This window comes from Lepidochelys kempii, chromosome 4, assembly GCF_965140285.1.
Source record: "Lepidochelys kempii isolate rLepKem1 chromosome 4, rLepKem1.hap1, whole genome shotgun sequence".
Taxonomy (NCBI): domain Eukaryota; kingdom Metazoa; phylum Chordata; order Testudines; family Cheloniidae; genus Lepidochelys; species Lepidochelys kempii.
This window is the reverse complement of record NC_136383.1, coordinates 1,750,441-1,767,142: the sequence shown is the minus strand read 5'-3', so window position 1 is coordinate 1,767,142 and position 16,702 is coordinate 1,750,441. Positions and strand designations below refer to the sequence as shown.

At 53.4% G+C, this 16,702-nt stretch overlaps 1 protein-coding gene across 5 annotated transcripts in view; it reads right to left on the bottom strand.

Moving 5' to 3' along the window:
* HOPX (HOP homeobox) overlaps nucleotides 1–16,429 on the bottom strand; it is a 31,389-nt gene extending 14,960 nt beyond the window's left edge. Inside the window, exon 1 of one of the 5 annotated variants that reach the window (XM_073340002.1) lies at nucleotides 16,148–16,429. Coding sequence is in view for 1 of the 5 variants with exons in the window: in XM_073339998.1 (XP_073196099.1) it covers nucleotides 12,617–12,648 (32 nt within the window). In the remaining 4 variants the exon portion in view is untranslated. Of the gene's footprint in view, nucleotides 1–12,616; nucleotides 12,676–12,817; nucleotides 13,104–15,435; nucleotides 15,477–15,767; nucleotides 15,847–16,147 lie in introns of those variants that run through there. The other 4 variants (XM_073340000.2, XM_073339999.2, XM_073340001.1 and 1 more) reach the window with 4 other exon arrangements.
* Between the last annotated feature and the right edge of the window lie 273 nt (nucleotides 16,430–16,702).

Here is a 16,702-nt window from a genome sequence, read left to right as displayed (position 1 = left end):
CCCCCCAACTTTTTTTGAAAGTGGAAATGTGTCAAACCTGCCCCTTTCCCAGGAGACATTTGGGTTTTAACAAAATGGCATTTTTCCAACAAAAAATAAGTTATGTGAAAAATTCCCACCCATGATAATGGCAGGACAGGTTTTGCTCCCTCGGTGTCAGGGGAGCCTCTCCAAACTCTGGGAGTGCACGAGGAAGGAACAGAAGAGAGCAAACAGGGAAGGGGGCTCTGTCGCTGTTTGGAGGGGTGAGCGGGACAGGACGGGGGGAGGGGAGCGGCTACAGATGTGAGGCAGTTTGTCTGAAGCCTGTGTATGAGTCCCTTGCAGGAGCTGGCGTATGTGTGTGTGACTAGAGCTGAGGGTGACCATAGAGCAAATGTGAAAAATCAGGACGGGGATGTGGGTAACAGGTGCCTATAAAAGGCAAAGCCCCAAACATCAGGACTATCCTTATAACCACAGGCCAGCTGGTCTCCCTACTGGAGCTGGGGGCAAGGGGAGGCACCTCCATGGGTGGGTGAGTTCATGCTGGCTGGATTTTCGAGGGGTGGCAGTGTGAGATTTTGGGGTGGGGGGCTGGAGAGATGGTGAAGGCGGGGGCAGCACAGAGAGGTTGTAAAGGGGCACACGAGAGCAGGAAGGAGCACATCGAGGATGGAGGCTTAGCCCATTTTCTTGAGTAGAAAGTGTAGGCACAAAAGGATTCACTAACCAGCCATGCTTGAAGCACGGCTGGGATGTTGAGAACTGTCCCCTTGTGCCCCCACTCCATTACTTCTCTTGAAGGTCCACCTCAGCATGTCCCAGTCCTGATTTTGGTCACTGCGCATGCCGGGCCCAGCACCTCCTGGTCTTTACTTGGTGAAGTCCTGCTCCCTTCCCAGTCCCTTCCCCCACCCCTTGTTTATTAGCACTGGTAACGGTGTATGGCCAACATACAGTCCTGTCCTGCAAAGATTTAAGAATATGAGGAACTTTACTCGCACAAGTAAAGCTCCATTCAACTCAATTATTCACATGCTTCAGTCTTTGCAGATGCAGATCCTCAACTTGCAAGCCCCTTAGCACAGGGACGCTCCAGTATTTAGTTTTTAGTCTGTTAAGTGTCATGTTCTCCTACGCCACTTCAACGCATGAGAAGGCTGGGGCAGATTCTACCGTCGGTCAAAGCAGTGCATCTCCCCACGCAGCCCAGGGCCCCATGGTTTGTTCTTAGTCACCCCACAAATACCCATCTCCAAGTGCTTTATGGTTCTACTGGCAGCTCCCATTGGGCTCTCAGGGGGATGCATATCCATTCCCAAAGAGCCCAACGTAGACAAGGAATGCAGTCCTCCAGGAAAGCATCAAATGAAGTGCAAGATTTTCCACACCTGAGATCACCTTGGGGAAACGTTACCCAGCAAACTTCCAAGGCACTAACGACCCTGTCACAAGTTTTGAACTACGGATTGTGGGAATATTTCTTGTGTGTGCTAAGCTGGAGTTTCCCGTGCCCATCTTCAGTTTCGTTGCTAGGGGATTTCTGTAGTATCCTGACACACTTCTCACCCTCAGGCTGAGCAGTTCACACTATTTCACATGGTTGTGACACAGGTTCATACTCTGTTGGAGGACTGCAAAACAAATGTTTGTTTGCTAGCTCTTAGACACCAAGAAGACGTAGCTGCATAAACTCTAACCTTAGCAGCTCCAAAAGCATTCCTGTGTTCTTCCAGGTTACCATTCTGTTTGTAGGCCCTAGTGCATTTCTAGTATGCAGAGTTGGGGGAAATATTTCATGCAAAACCTTTGTTTGCACACGCACACACAAATGCAGATTCGGGTCGCCCAAAACAATTTGTGAATTCAGCAAATTGTTTTTGTTGAATGTTTTTTCCCTTGGAAAGGTTGAAACAGTTTGTTTCAGCAGTTCTGAAATGAAATGTTTTGACTTTTCTTTTCAGAAAGTCAGTTTGCATTGGGATGTCCCTGGGTCACTGGGCAGGTGACCTGCAAAGCGCTGACCTCTATTACCACTCAACAGAGGGGCAAAAACCTAATTTGTGCATCAATCTACAAGCTGTTGCACAGGCCGAGGATGCAAAGACCACCTGAGGCACAGGGCTGTGGAAATGTGACCCGGCAATGTGCTGTCACCCCACGCAGTGCCGGCAGAGTTGTGTGACACATTAGTATTGTTCTCCAAGTCACCACAGAGAACTGCAGTAAAGGAGTCAGAGCTCTTTACAAATGGAATAGCTTTTAGAGTCTTATGCTGCCCCTGTGCCTGGGACATCCCCCACTAAGCCCCTGGCCTATACAACCACACCTGCCTTCACATTCCCTCCTCAAAAGCCATGTCTTCCCTTGGGCCTTACCCTGGCCCAGCTGTCATCCAGGGCATTGGACGAAGGGGTAAACAGGTGGCAAAGTTTGCAGATGATACTAAACTGCTCAAGATAGTTAAGACCAAAGCAGACTGTGAACTTCAAAAAGCTCTCACAAAACTAAGTGATTGGGCAACAAAATGGCAAATGAAATTTAATGTGGATAAATGTAAAGTAATGCACATTGGAAAAAATAACCCCAACAATAGATAGACTATAATGGGGGCTAATTTAGTTATAACTAATAAGGAAAGAGATCTTGGAGTCATCGTGGATAGTTGTCTGAAGACTTCCACGCAGTGTGCGGCGGCAGTCGAAATAGCAAACAGGATGTTAGGAATCATTAAAAAAGGGATAGAGAATAAGACGGAGAATATCTTATTGCCCTTATATAAATCCATGGTACACCCACATCTTGAATATTGCGTACAGATGTGGTCTCCTCGTCTCAAAAAAGATATACTGGCATTAGAAAAGGTTCAGAAAAGGGCAACTAAAATGATTAGGGGTTTGGAACGGGTCCCATATGAGGAGAGATTAAAGAGGCCAGGACTTTTCAGCTTGGAAAAGAGGAGACTAAGGGGGGATATGACTGAGGTCTATAAAACCATGAGTGGTGTGGAGAAAGTGAATAAGGAAAAGTTTTTTACTTGTTCCCATAATATAAGAACTAGGGGCCACGAAATGAAATTAATGGGTAGCAGGTTTAAAACAAATAAAAGGAAGTTCTTCTTCACACAGCACACAATCAACCTGTGGAACTCCTTGCCTGAGGAGGTTGTGACGGCTAGGACTATAACAGGGATTAAAAGAGAACTAGATAAATTCATGGAGGTTAAGTCCATAAATGGCTATTAGCAGGATGGGTAAGGAATGGTGTCCCTAGCCTCTGTTTGTCAGAGGGTGGAGATGGATGGCAGGAAAGAGATCACTTGATCATTACCTGTTAGGTTCACTCCCTCTGGGGCCCCTGGCATTGGCCACTGTCAGAGGACAGGATACTGGGCTGGGTGGACCTTTGGTCTGAACCAGTATGGCCATTCATATGTTCTTATGTCCCCAAATGTCCAATCAACCATAATGTCCAGCTACCCTGGTTTCTACTCTGGTTCAGTCCGGCTCTGCGGCTATAGCTGGATCCTATCTAGAAGCCGCATTGTAGCCTGATGTTGGAGTGATGGTTCAGGGGCTCAGTGTAATAGCCAGGCTAGACAGAAAGAAAAAAGGAAGGGAACAGTCAAGTCAGAAAAACGTGCAGTTACCAATGTGAGCCCCAGAGCTAGAGTGCTGAAATGGGAAAGAAGCTCCCACTATTCTGCTCCTCCTGTAGGAGAACAGGGAAGGAACAAGCTGTGGCAGGCTTCCCTTACATGGGTTGCAGTTTGGCTTACGCATGGTGGGTTGTGTTGCGTTGTCTGGAATCTGTTTGTGTTCTGTTTCTAGGAATGACAGCAGTGTGCTAACGTGGCTGGTTATGAAAAGGCGTTTGAATTGTGCAAGATACGCCCAGTCGTAAGTGGATCACCCTGAGCTGACAGGTTGTGTGCGGTTTGACAGGTTGGGAATGCCCGCTTCCGAAGGGAAGAGAGGGGCTGTGCTGGAAAGGGAAGTGGTTTGACCAGGAGTCCTGCCTGGCTCTGGGTTTTGTAGCTGGGGACTCGGAACCCTCCATAGCACTGTCTTTACTGCAGAGGGCTTCCTGGTGGCAGAAATGAATGTTGTGGGGCCTGCGCAATGGCGACGGAGCTAGAGCTGAACATCATGCCCGCCCTGAGCGCCAGGGGAAGAGCCGCAGCAGCTGAACCGCCTGAGACAGCCACAGACCAGCAGGGGGCCTGGTGGGGTGGATGTTGCTGGGCCAGAGCAGCCCAGCTGAGGAGCCGCTTCCTAGCGCCCACTTGATCAGCACTGGGCCTAATGGGATCTGCAAGTGAGCTTTTAGGTGGATGTAAATAGAGCTGTGGGCCCTCAAAAAGCAGGACACTTAATAACTGGGACTGTGGGGTGCGCCATACTCCTGATCATAGAACCACAGGGTTAGAAGGGACCGCCCGGGTTAGTCTAACCCCCGCCACGATGCAGCATTTGTTGTGTCTAAACCATCCAAGACAGGTGGCTCTGTCCAGCCTTCTATAGAAAACCTCCAGTGAAGAAGCTTCCACAACCTCCCTAGGCGTCTGTTCCATTGTCCTACTGGTCTGACCGTTAGGAAGTTTTTCCTGAGATTTAATCTAAATCTGCTGTGGGGTAGGTTGAACCCATTGCCATTTGCCCTGTTCTCTGTGGCAAGAGAGAACAACTTTTCTCCATCTTTTTTAAGGCAGCCTTTCAAGTATCTGAAGACAGCTTTCATATCTCCCCCTTAATCTCCTCTTGTCCAAACTAAACATACCCAGTTCCTTCAGCCTTTGTGCATATGGCTTTCACTGCATTTCTTTGATCATCTCTGTTGCTCACCTCTGGATCCTTTCCAGTTTCTCCACATTTCCACATCCACGGATGACCAGAATTGGACAGCTTGGGTTTTGCCCGTTTTATTGCAGGTAAATATATAGTGATTGTGTTTTTCCCAAATAAAAGGTGTGCATGGTTCCTTATTCCCAAGGACTCTGAGTGCTGGGAAATGGGAAAGAACCACCTGCAATAGTGACCAGGGAATTTAAAGGTTAAGTTTCTGAAAGATGGGCATGGCTAAGGTTTTAATGGGGGGTGGAGAGGGCTAGAGCCACATGTTTCTAGAAAGGTCTCCCTGGCATCTCATTGGAGATAGCCTGGGTTAGTGCCATGGACAGCTGAGGGCAAATGGTCTCCAGGCACAGGTGAACTTGTGGAGGTGGAAATTCCACCCTCCCCATTGCTACTTCCCTGCTCCAAAACACAACTAAGATCTGGCTTGAACTTGCTGTGAAAAGGCAGCAGATTCTGACGTCAGAATCAAACCTTATATCCTGCTTTGTCACCAGCGATTGCTAGGAATCTCTCAGGAGCCCCCTGTAGCAGCTGTGTTTTCATGTCCCAGCAGGACTTGGTACAACCCCCCAGGCCCACAAACCAGGGTGGCACTTTCGAGGCCGACAGTCATAGACTCTAAAGTGCCGAGGTCTTATTGAAAGCCGATGGGACTTTGACTCCTAACTGCCAAAGTCATTTCTGAAAATGGGGCAAATGCTCATAAGTCACAGAGGGGCTTTTGAAATGTTACTCTCTGTCTCAAAGCCCTTTGAGCTTTGTGCTGCCAACACCCTGTCTGGAAACTCCTGTTCAAGCCACTTCTGCAGAAGGCGGCATTTGCTAGTGAAATCACTGTTTGGCAATATGGAAAGTGGTCATAAATAGGACTGTGCCCAACATCACATGACTCATTGGTTGCTCAAACACAGAGCTTTTTTCTTGTGTCCGAGAATGCTGCAGGACAGTAACCACACCCATGGCTCTGGGATGTACTGGGGTGTGAAGTGGGTGGGACCAGCTGATTTCTCGTTACGAAACAAACGAATGACCAACTCGCTCACCTCTTGAAAGTAATAGAACATCATTGCTTGTGCAAACTTAATTACTGCCACACCCTCATTTGGTCACTAGTGACCCACACAAACAAAATGAGTAGAATGCTATCCTAAGGGACAAACCTTCACCTGCGTCCTCCAGCACTCAGCCACAGGAAGGCCAGTGTCCTCCTGCCTGGTCAGCAATGTGGAGTACTCTGCATAGAAAGCTGAGTGACTCCAACAGAGCACACAGTCAAGAGACAAAGTGGGTTTGCCTACCCAGCAGTGGGGAGGCAGCACGTGTAGACGTACCCGAGCCAGCTTGGATCTAGCTCGCTCAAAGTGACCGTAGCAGTGAAGCTGTGGCAGCAAGGGCAGTGGCCCGGCTAGCCCCATTCGGGACTTGGGTGTGTACTTGAGCCGCTCGCCCTAGCTCAACGGTAGCTCAGGTACTGTGTGTGTAGACGTGCTGCAGTCACACCTTCTGACTGTGGTGTAGACACAGACTCGCTGCGGCTTTGACAGGCGGGGTTTGTGCAAAAAGATAGTGGCCCCAAACTGGAAACCTAAATCTGGTTGTAGGCACCTTAATTAAAATACCCTGATTTTCACAGGTGCTGAGCAGATGCTGATGGGTAGGGTTAAACAAACAGAGCCCAAGGAGGCCTCTGCCCAGCATAGGCTAAAATTTAGGCTGGCGAGCAAAGGATAACCCGGCTGATCATAACTGCCTTGGGGGAGCTAGAAGGAAATAAATGGTCCTGCAAGTACCTAGGGACTAGATTTGCCAGGCTGGCTGAGTCCGTCCCAATGCCTGGAATTGTCTCACTGGTAGCTGGTGTAGTTTGCCGAAGGCCAGTTCCCTGCCTGCCATCCGGCAAGGGAGCACGCTGCAAACCCCGATGCTTCTGGCTGAACTGGAAGGAGTAGGGAAGAGCAAATTCCAGCCCCGACCTGGAGGTGATGTCCCGTGCGCTCACAGGGGGCTTCGCTCGGGAAAGGGGCAGGCTCTCCAAAGAAGCTGATGCTAGCCATGCTAGGCCAGCGTGGGCTCCCCTGGTGAGGGAGCAGCCCCCAGTGACTCCTGCACCTACCATCATTGCCCCAGGCACTCTGGGCTGGAGCCTCAGCCCAGAAGCAAACACTTGGCCTCACAATCCCAGTATCAATGGCTACAAAGCTGATGTAAGTCTTCATGGGCATTCCCCTGGTCTAGAGGAATCGCTGCATCTCCACCATCTCCATTGTGTGGGCTGGGAAGCAGGGAGCAACATGTCCCCTCCTAGATGCCAAGCACCTGTCTAAGCACCTATATATATCTATATAGGCCCCAGTCCCATACAGTCTGAGCACTCATGCTGCTCAGCGCTTTTGCCTTCCCAACACCCCATGGGGCAGGGCCACAGTGTTAGCCTCACCACACAGATGGGAGCTGGAACACAGGGGAGAGTAAGTGACATGCATAGGGCCCCAGGGAGTCTGGGGCAGAGCAGGGGCTGACTCAGGTCTTTGCATCCCTCTCTCCTCTGCCACCCGCTGTTTGGAAATGTCCGTCTGTCTCTGTGCCCCATCTTCAGACCTGCTCCAAAACCGGATATCTCTGACTGTGTCTGCCTGTAATTCACCCCTCGCTCTGCTGTTCTGCAACTCTGTGGGGTATGGGCCCTGAGGAAACCACCCAAGGGAAAGCTGTCGTGCCTCGCCATACAGCGGAGTCATGTTGGTTCCTCCTCCAGGCCAGGTCTCTAGCCGCCCACTGCAGAGATAGGGCTGGTTTCCATGTAGAAAAGCTGTCTAGTATCTGCTTGGGCAAGTCCCCGCCAGGCGCACAGGGCGGGCTAGACGGGAGTGCCCTATGTGTGTGTCATCTCCGAGCAATGCCTGGCCTGTTTTATTGTCTGTACTGTTTCGAGGGGGATATGAGTATATGGGATGTGTTTTCCTCCAGCTCCCACCCTCTCCTGTCTTTACTCTCATGTCCTCCCTCTGTCCTCGGCTTCCTCTCTTGCCAGACCCCAGGCCTGGAACGCACCCTCCCCTCCTGCTCGGTGTTCAGATCTGGAGCCGGAACTGAACTGCAGCGCTAGTGTCTGGCTTGGGGTGCAAGCTCGATCAGCGGGGCTGGGGCCAGCTGTGATAGGCTGAGAGCCCTGGGCGCACTGACGGGACTCAGTAAACTGTCATTCTTTACAATGTGTTAATTTTATGCGTGCAAATTTGCATATGAAATTTAACACATGCATATTTGTTTCCCCAGTTCCACTTTACAGCTGTTTCCTTTCTTCTAGCACTCTCCAGTGAGTGACTGGGGTCGGAGGTAGCTCAGTGGCAAAGCAGTTTCCACAGGGAGGGATATTCCTGCAATGACTTCAGGCTCAGGAGCAGCTGGGGGGCTGCTGTTCAGTGTTTGCCATCCATTATCTCTGGCCTCACAGTCTGTGGCCCTCAGGCTGCTGATTCCCTTTCCCTCACTAGCCCCAATCTGAGGCTTTCATAGCTCTCCCCCAGACTTTGGAAACATGAGGTAACCTCAAGCTCAGTGGGTGTGTCTACACTGCACACTAAGCCCAGGCCTGGACGCAGGTTTGAGGCCATGCCCCCTTCTGTCCGCACAGAATCAGACACTCAGGATGTGGGTTTTAGGATTCTGCTGGAGGGTGGGGTCAGAGCCTAGCTCCTGCTGTGACTCAGGGCCAAGCCGTGTCACTTTGCAGCATAGATGCTGGTCTAGCTGCAGACCTGTATCTGGAGGGCTGTGCAGTGCAGTGTGGATGCGTTAACAGGGCTGTGAGATCAGGGTCCAGCAATGGTAAACCCAGGTTTATAATGCAGTGTGGATGCTCAAGCTTGGGCTTGGAAACTCTGCATCCCCAAGGCTGGGTCCCCCAGACCTGTGCTTAGTGTGCAGTGCACACATAGGCTATAGAGCCCCAAAAGGCACAAGCTTTCAGATGGCTCATGTCCTGGTCTCTGCTGTTGGGTAAGCTATTTCCCTGGTGTACGTGTGTTCTGTGCCGCCCACAGTGGCTGGGGCTACCTGAGGCTTCCCCGAAATTCTCCCCATTGCTCCAGTGCTGATTTAGCACCATCAGAGCTAGCAAAGGTGGGTGCACTTATGCCAACTGCCCAGACTGCGGCTGTGCCCTAGCCACAATGTCACACTACACCATGGCACCGACTTGTGCCTCGCAAGGCTGTGTAGAGTAAGAGAGCTAAAACTGCACCAGTAAAATGCTGTCCAGCTCTCTGAGTATTTGATTAGAGACGCCCCGTAACACGGGCCAGAAACAGGACTGGTGCACTGAAGAGTACAGATTTCATTGACACTTCATTAGCGTGAGCTGAATAACTCTCTCAAGTCTTTGCCACTCAGCTGCACTGTAATCAGCCTAAACTCCGCCTAATAAATACCTTGTTTACAGAGCCTAGAAGAATTGTTACTCCAGTCACCATGCACAAAGCGACTCTTCTGTAACTCTGTAATGACTGAAGCAGTACGGGCCAGGTGTCACTGAGTAAGTTCTGGGGTGAGTGCCATTGTAAGTGCTAAGGTTGCATTTCCATTTCCAATGGGACAGATCATCATGATTTAAAATCTTGCAGAAATTTGGGCAAATGCAAACATTATTCCACTGTTTGCATAACAGTTCATTGTTTGGTTTGCTGAATTTTCAGCAGATTTGCTTGAAACAGTATTTTTTGCTTTTAAAACTGAAAAAAGTGTTCAAAACGTTTTTTTAAATGTCAATACAATTTTTTGATTTGGGGATAAAACATTCCTATATGACTAGATTGATAGATCAAAATTGGTGTTAAAAATCCCCACAAAACAAAACTGAAAAAAGAAAATTAAGAAACAGTAAATAGAACAACAGGCTAAATATTTTCATTTAAAGTTTCTCATCTAAAGTTTCTTTCCCTGCCCCCCCGCCTCCCTCCCAAAAATGGAAAATTTTTGAGGAAAATGTTTTTGTGAAAAATTCCCTGAGCAGGGCAGGGGATGGGGAAGGGGGAGATAAAGGGCCAAATTTTAACAAATTTTTTTTGTTTTGAGAAATTTTGCCCAGGTGGAATTTTCAGATGCCTCCTAAACACTCAGAAACATTAGCTTGTGAGTCAGGAAGGCCGGCGGTGTTGCCAGCATGGGGGGACAAGCGCTGAGGTCCCTGTACAGGACCGGGACCTCCGTGGGTGTCAAGCAGCATAGCTCCATTGACGTCAGAATTCAAGGGAGGGGGGCCGCTGACACCATGAAACTCCACCTGCTGAGGAGCTGGCCGAAGGACTCCAATGGAGTGACACCGGTTTACTCCAGCTGGGGATCAGACCCATTGAATCCAATGGAACTACACTGATTTACACCAGCTGAGGATTGGGCCCTCCAGTTGTTTGCATCCAAGAGGGCTGCGTGACAAATGAGTAAGATCTTCTCCCATGGCTACAGTAACGTTGGGGCACAATGGGGCACAGACTGGCACACGCAAAACTATTTCTCACAGAGGTGAAACGTTCCTGTTTGTCCTTCTGCTATGGCCACGTGGTGAGAGACGCTCAGCATTGGCTGACCCCACAACTCCCAGTAAAGTCCAGGGGAGCTGAAGGTGCTGAGAGACAGGTGTTAGCAGTGGTCGTGGCGCAGCTCTAAAAAATCCCACCTCCAGCAGGGGCGCAGCTCCCAGCGCTGGGGCACTGTCTACCCTGGCGCTTTACAGCGCTGAAACTTGCTGCACTCAGGGGGATGTTTTTTCACCCCCCCCGAGCCAGAAAGTTGCTGCGCTGTAAATTGCCAGGGTAGACAAGCCCTTAGACTTTGCTCAGTAATGCAGGAGTAATAAGGGTTCTGAGGCACTTTCCCAGCGCACCACGTACCTGTCTTGTCATGTACACTCCGGCTGCAAAGCCAGCAAGTTTACACCCAGACCTGAATGAACTTACCACCCTCGCCATCTTGGCTAGATCCTCAGCTGCTGTAAGTCAGCAGGGCACCCTGATTTAAAGTAATTCTGAAGTAAACAGGATGAAATTCAATAAGGACAAATGCAAAGTACTCCACTTAGGAAGGAACACATACAAAATGGGAAATGACTGCCTAGGAAGGAGTACTGCAGAAAGGGATCTCGGGGTTATAGTGGATCACAAGCTAAATATGAGTCAACAGTGTAACACTGTTGCAAAAAAAGCAAACATCATTCTGGGATGAATTAGCAGGAGTGTTGTAAGCAAGACACGAGAAGTAATTCTTCTGCTCTACTCCATGCTGATTAGACCTCCACTGGAGTATTGTGTCCAGTTCTGGGCACCACATTCCAGGAAAGATGTGGACAAATTGGAGAAATTCCAGAGAAGAGCAACAAAAATGATTAAAGGTCTAGAAAACATGACCTAGGAAGGAAGATTGAAAAAACTGGGTTTGTTTAGTCTGGAGAAGAGAAGACTGAGTGGGGACATGATAACAATTTTCAAGTACATAAAAGGTTGTTCCAAGAAAGAGGGAGAAAAAATGTTCTCCTTAACCTCTGAGGATAGGACAAGAAGAAACAAGGGCGGTTTATGTTGGACGTTAGGAAAAACTTCCTGTCAGGCTGGTTAAGCACTGGAACAAAGTGCCATGGGAGGTTGTGGAATCTCCATCATTGGGGATTTTTAAGAGCATGTTGGACAAACCCCTGTCAGGGATGGTCTAGATAATACTTAGTCCTGCCTTGAGTGCAGGGGACTGGACTAGATGACCTCTCGAGGTCCCTTCCAGTCCTATGATTCTATGATTTCACTGGACTGATGTTGATTTACACCAGCTGAGGATCTAGCCCTAGATTTCCAAGCGGGGGTATTAAAGTGAAGGACCAGTCAGGTAGAACACACCCTAACGCAAGCAGGTGCCATGGTGGGGCTCTGCCAGTGCATCTCAATACTGACCCAGAGCAGCATTTGTGTGCTCATCTAGGGCCTCTGGGGGCAAATGGCCGGCTTCTGCATTTGGAAATGTGCTCGTGGGGTGAGTGATTTGTCATATGGCTAAACAGCTACTACCTGTTAGGGGTTTTAAAAATTACTGTGAAGAAAATCATTTGGGCTTGCATAAGCCCAGCCCTACAGAGCAGCACTGCTGGGTTCATGTAAACCCAGACAGCTTTGTAGTTGGATGGACTTTGAAAATATTTCTGTGGAGCCACTTAGGTGACTACTTGTATGATTCTTATCCTGTATTAGCTGTGCACCTCCCAGTATTTAATTTGTTAATCCTCACACCACCCCTGTGAGGTGGGGCAGGGCCATTATCCCCATTGTCCAGATGAAGAAACTGAGGTACAGAGAAGCTACATGACTGTGGCCAATCTGGGCACCTAGATGGTCTTCTGCGCCCCAGGGTAATGCCTTAAACACTGGAACAACCTTCCACTCCAGACTGGTCTTCTCACAGTCACTATCAGCCAAACAGTGAAACACTAGGAGAAATCCAGGTCCCATGCGATTTCAGGGTTTAAAAAAAGCACCTCCAAGCCTTAAATACAAATAAACACAAAAGCCGGATACACTGACCCTCTGCAAAGCCCCAGTGAATCTGCTGCAGCCACACCTTTGCTCCAAACGAGCAAGGAAGGCCACTTCATAGAGAACAGAGGTGTCCTCTAGTAGCGCCCCCCTCCCTCGCGGTAGCGCCGCTTGTCACAGCTGAGTCCGAGTCACGTTAGAGCAAAGCAAGTAAGCATGGTAGGGACCAGTGGTGGGGAGCGGGTGTGTAAACAAAGCGCTTCCCACCTGTTCACACTTTTTAACGAAAAGCTCATCATCAGAGTCTTGGAACAAAAGTCAGAGCGTTTCCCTTTCTACGGAATAAAAGTGAAAATAAAGGAGCAATGCAATGAACAGGGGCCCAGCCTATCCCCACGCCCCCGTGCAATGCTTTCTCTCTCACAGGGGCCCACCCCCCGGGCATTAAAGCCAATGAGCATCACCTACCTGCTAACAACAGCTCTTCCCAGCGCGCTGCCAAGCCTTGCTCTCGGGGCGGGCTGCGCACAGTGCCGGCTTCCCCGGGAGCCTTTTCTGGCTCGCTGCCCCACTCCCGAACAGACCCCTAACCCGGGGGGAGCCTTGCTGCCCCCGCTCGCGGCAGCCCCCTGGCCTCTAGGCAGGTGTCGCTCAGCGAAGGCGGCGCTGCGACTGGCGGCAAACTGGGCAGCCCGACTGCGTCCCTGTGGAGAAGCAGGGTGGCAGGCGCTGGGCTCCCCAGGCAAAGCAGGAGAGAGCCAGGCGGCGAGCGGCTGCTCAGGCAGAGGACCCTGCCTGCAGGAGAGGGCTTCCTCACCCAGTGCGGGGCTGCAGGCAGGGTCCTCTGCCTGAGCAGCCTGGAGATATTTCTTTGGAACCAGAGGCGGCGAGTTCTATCTCCACGCGGTGCCTTAGCACCGGCAATAGTCAGAGCCCATGGGCCGCGCCCCCGGCCCCCTCTTGCTGCCCCCCGCGCGCCTCCCAGGCCCCGGAGCAGAGCGTCCCTGCCTCTGCCTCTTCCCTGCAGCTCCACGCTGCCTCCCTGCAGCAACTGCTGCCCCGGGGTCCTAGTGCCCCCAACTCCCCTGCCAGGGCAGACTGACTCTGAGCCTGCCCTTCCCCCTCAGACCCTTCCCTTTTCCGGCGCGACCCTCCACCAGCACAGGGCCCCCCTCGCCCGCAGTCACCGCTCCTGCCCCAGGCTGGGCAAGGGGCAGCCCCATCCCTCGCCCCCAGTGAGGCTACAGTCAGGGGCAAGGGCAGGGGAGGAGGCGCACGCAGCACCCCCCGGCACCCACCCTGGGGGAGGCGAGGGAGATTCCTGGCCCTGAGAGGGCCCCTAGGAGCACATGCAGTGACAGTGGTGGGGGTGAGTGGGCTGCTGGGGGGCCGGGAAAGGGGAGGTCCTCCCCCAGAGCTCGCTACTGCTGGCAGGGAAAGGGCTGGGGGGAATCCTCCTCTCTGGTCCCTGTCCCAGAGCAGCCTGCCTGCACCCCAAACTCATCCCCAGCCCTGCCCCACCCCAGAGCCCACACCCCCAGCCAGAGCTTTCACCCCCCCACCCTCTACCCTAGCCCTGAGCCTCTCTAACACCCCAAACACCTTATCCCCATTCCCAGCCAGAGCCCGCATCCCCCTGCACTCTAAGCCTCTGCCCCAGCCCTGAGCCGCTCTAACACCCCAAACCCCCCAGCCCGAGCCCTCATTCCCCCACACCCTAACCCTCTGCCCTAGCCCTGAGCCCCCTCCAACAGCACAAACTCCTCATCTCCAGCCCCAGCCAGAGCCCTCACCCCCCACACCCTAACCCTCTGCCTCAGCCCTGAGCCTCTCTAACTCCCCAAACACAGGAGCCCCAGACAGAGCCCTCACCCCCCACACTCCTACTCTCACCCTGAGCCCCTCCCACACCCAAACTCCTCATTCCCAGCCCCAGACAGAGCCCTCACCCCCCCTACACCCCTACTCTTGCCCTGAGCCCCTCCCATACCCCATACCCCACAGCCCTCACCCCTGCACCCCCTCCCTCCACACCCCCTCCCAGAGCCTGCACCCCAATCCCCTGCCCCAGCCTAGGGCCTGCATCCCAGACCTCCTCCCCCACCCAAACTCCCTCCCAGAGCCTTGGGCAGGTGGGGGGGCGGAGTTTGGGCGGGGGCGGGTTCTGGGCACCACCAACATTTCTACAAACCTGCCACCCCTGTTTGGAACCACAGTTTAGAGCAACGTGGGCAGAGCGCTCCGCCCTTCCACAGGTTTGCAGAGTCCTGTGGCCAGCCCTGAGTGTTCCTCTCGGGGCCTGGGGCCAGAGGTGCGGGCCCAGGGACCTCGCTTGGGGGTAGGTGCTCCTCACTGCTGAAAAGTAGCCCCTGAGGCGTGAGCTTCCCCAGAGCATTCAGTGCTGGCCTCGCCCCATGGGTGTCGGTGCTGAAACTCCCCCGGCTTCACCACGAGCAGAGTCAGGGCCAAACCCACTGCTCCCCCCCGCCCCCCCGTCCCCACAGCGCATCTTTCCTCCCGAAAGGGGCCGCAAGCTGTAGGCTGCGTCCCGCAAACACGCGCTGGTCACATACAGTCGGAGTCGTCCCAAGCCCAGCCCTCGGAGCCCCGTTGGGCTGATCGGCCCTGGCTCCACGGGCAGCTGAATCCCCGCTGGCGGAGATGGGGCAGGCCATGGTCTGGTCCCGAGCGCCCAAGCAGCAGAAAGGGCTGGGGCGCTGGAGCCGGGCCCAGGGCTTCCGAGGCACCTCGCAGCAGGGGCGCAGGATTTCAGCGGGAGCCAGGTGCCCCCGTTTCTTTGGGGCTCGGGGCCTCAGCGTCTGAGTGCCAGAGGCGCCCGCGAGCGGCAAGTTCTCGCCCCGGGTGCGCGGGCTCCTGCCCGTCCCGCCGCGGGGAGCGGGCTCTGGGCTCGGACGCCGCACGCCGCGGCCACGCCAAGGGCTCGTTCTGCGCCGGCTCCCGCCAAGCAGGGCCTGTCCCCCCCGCCCCGCCGCCGGCTCCTTCGAGCGCTCCGCGCGGTGCCTGCCCGGCGGCCGCAGCTGCTGAGCCGGGGGTCTCCCGGGGAGCGTGGCCTCAGGAGCACTGACCGGCGAACCCGCACGGCGGCGCTTCGGACACCGCCGCGGCGCTGCCAGTGGGCTCTCCCGTGACTGGGTGTTTACGTGGCTATTTTTAGATACCCCCTTTTTCCTGCCACCGGCAGCCAAAAGGCGACCGTGCAAAGCTGAACACCCTTCCCCCAGCATGTGCATCCCTTTCTCGGCTGCAGCACGTGTCCTGCTCCGCGGCTCGGTTCTGCCACCTTTACTCTTGGCGGGGCGCACCGTGCTTTTGCCCGGGTTCCTGTGGACCCCCGTTACCATTGGTTCTGAAATCAGTGGGGGGGGGGGTGTGAGACACACAATACGGTACCACTCACTGTACACAAGGTGACAGAATCCGCCGCTGACTACATAAACCATCTTACTCAGTGATCATGTAACATAGGAACGTGCAGCATCTAATTCATCTCCAGCAGCTCCGTGCTTAGAGCAAAATATCTGGTGAAAGCAGAAGAAATAATAATCTGAATGCACCAACAGCCAGCAGAGCCAACTCCCTACCTTTCCACATTGCAAAGGGCGGCAACGCCTGGTGCTGTTCCGCGCCTCTTCCTGCACGGGGCACTTGCTTCCCCCGGGCCCTGGCAGGGTAGTGCCTCATGCCCACACCCCTCTGCGGCCCTCTCGCTGCAGCAGCGTCCGTGGCACCCCCGAGTCCCCCCCCCCTCCAGCTCCCCAGGGCAAAGTTTGCACTCACCTGGAGCTGGAAGGGACCGGAGCGTTCTCAGCAAGCCAGCGCCCGGCGCGCCGGCGGTTGCCCGGACCACGAGCCTGCGTGCGCGTGTGACAAGCAGGCAGCGGGAACCCTGCAGCGCCCTGTCGCCTGGCCGGCTGGTCACAGCCCCGGACGCAGCTGCGCGTTTCGGGCGCTCTCGCCCGCTCTCCTTCAACCCCCCGGTTCTGTAGCTCCCCCGAAGCCTGGCGAGAGCAGCGGCGGCGGATACTTGGCTTCCCTCTCTGCGCCTGGCTTCTCGGTAGTGGTGCAGCTCTTCAGAGAGCGGCTGTGGACGTACCCAGCTCCCCTGGCCGTGGTTCTGACGGCTAATTACCGCACACTTGTCTCCCTGCGGGGACAAAACGTTCATAGCAGGCAGAAGGGAGGGGCTGGCAGGTATGACTCACCCGCAGCTCCACCACAGACGCTGGTAAATGTGTTTTGTTTCTCAGCGTGTCCTTCCTAGCTTTCCCGCCCTCACATCTCAGCAAAGAGCTGGAAGGCTTTTCAGGGCACTTCTGCACCCAAGTTTGTGCA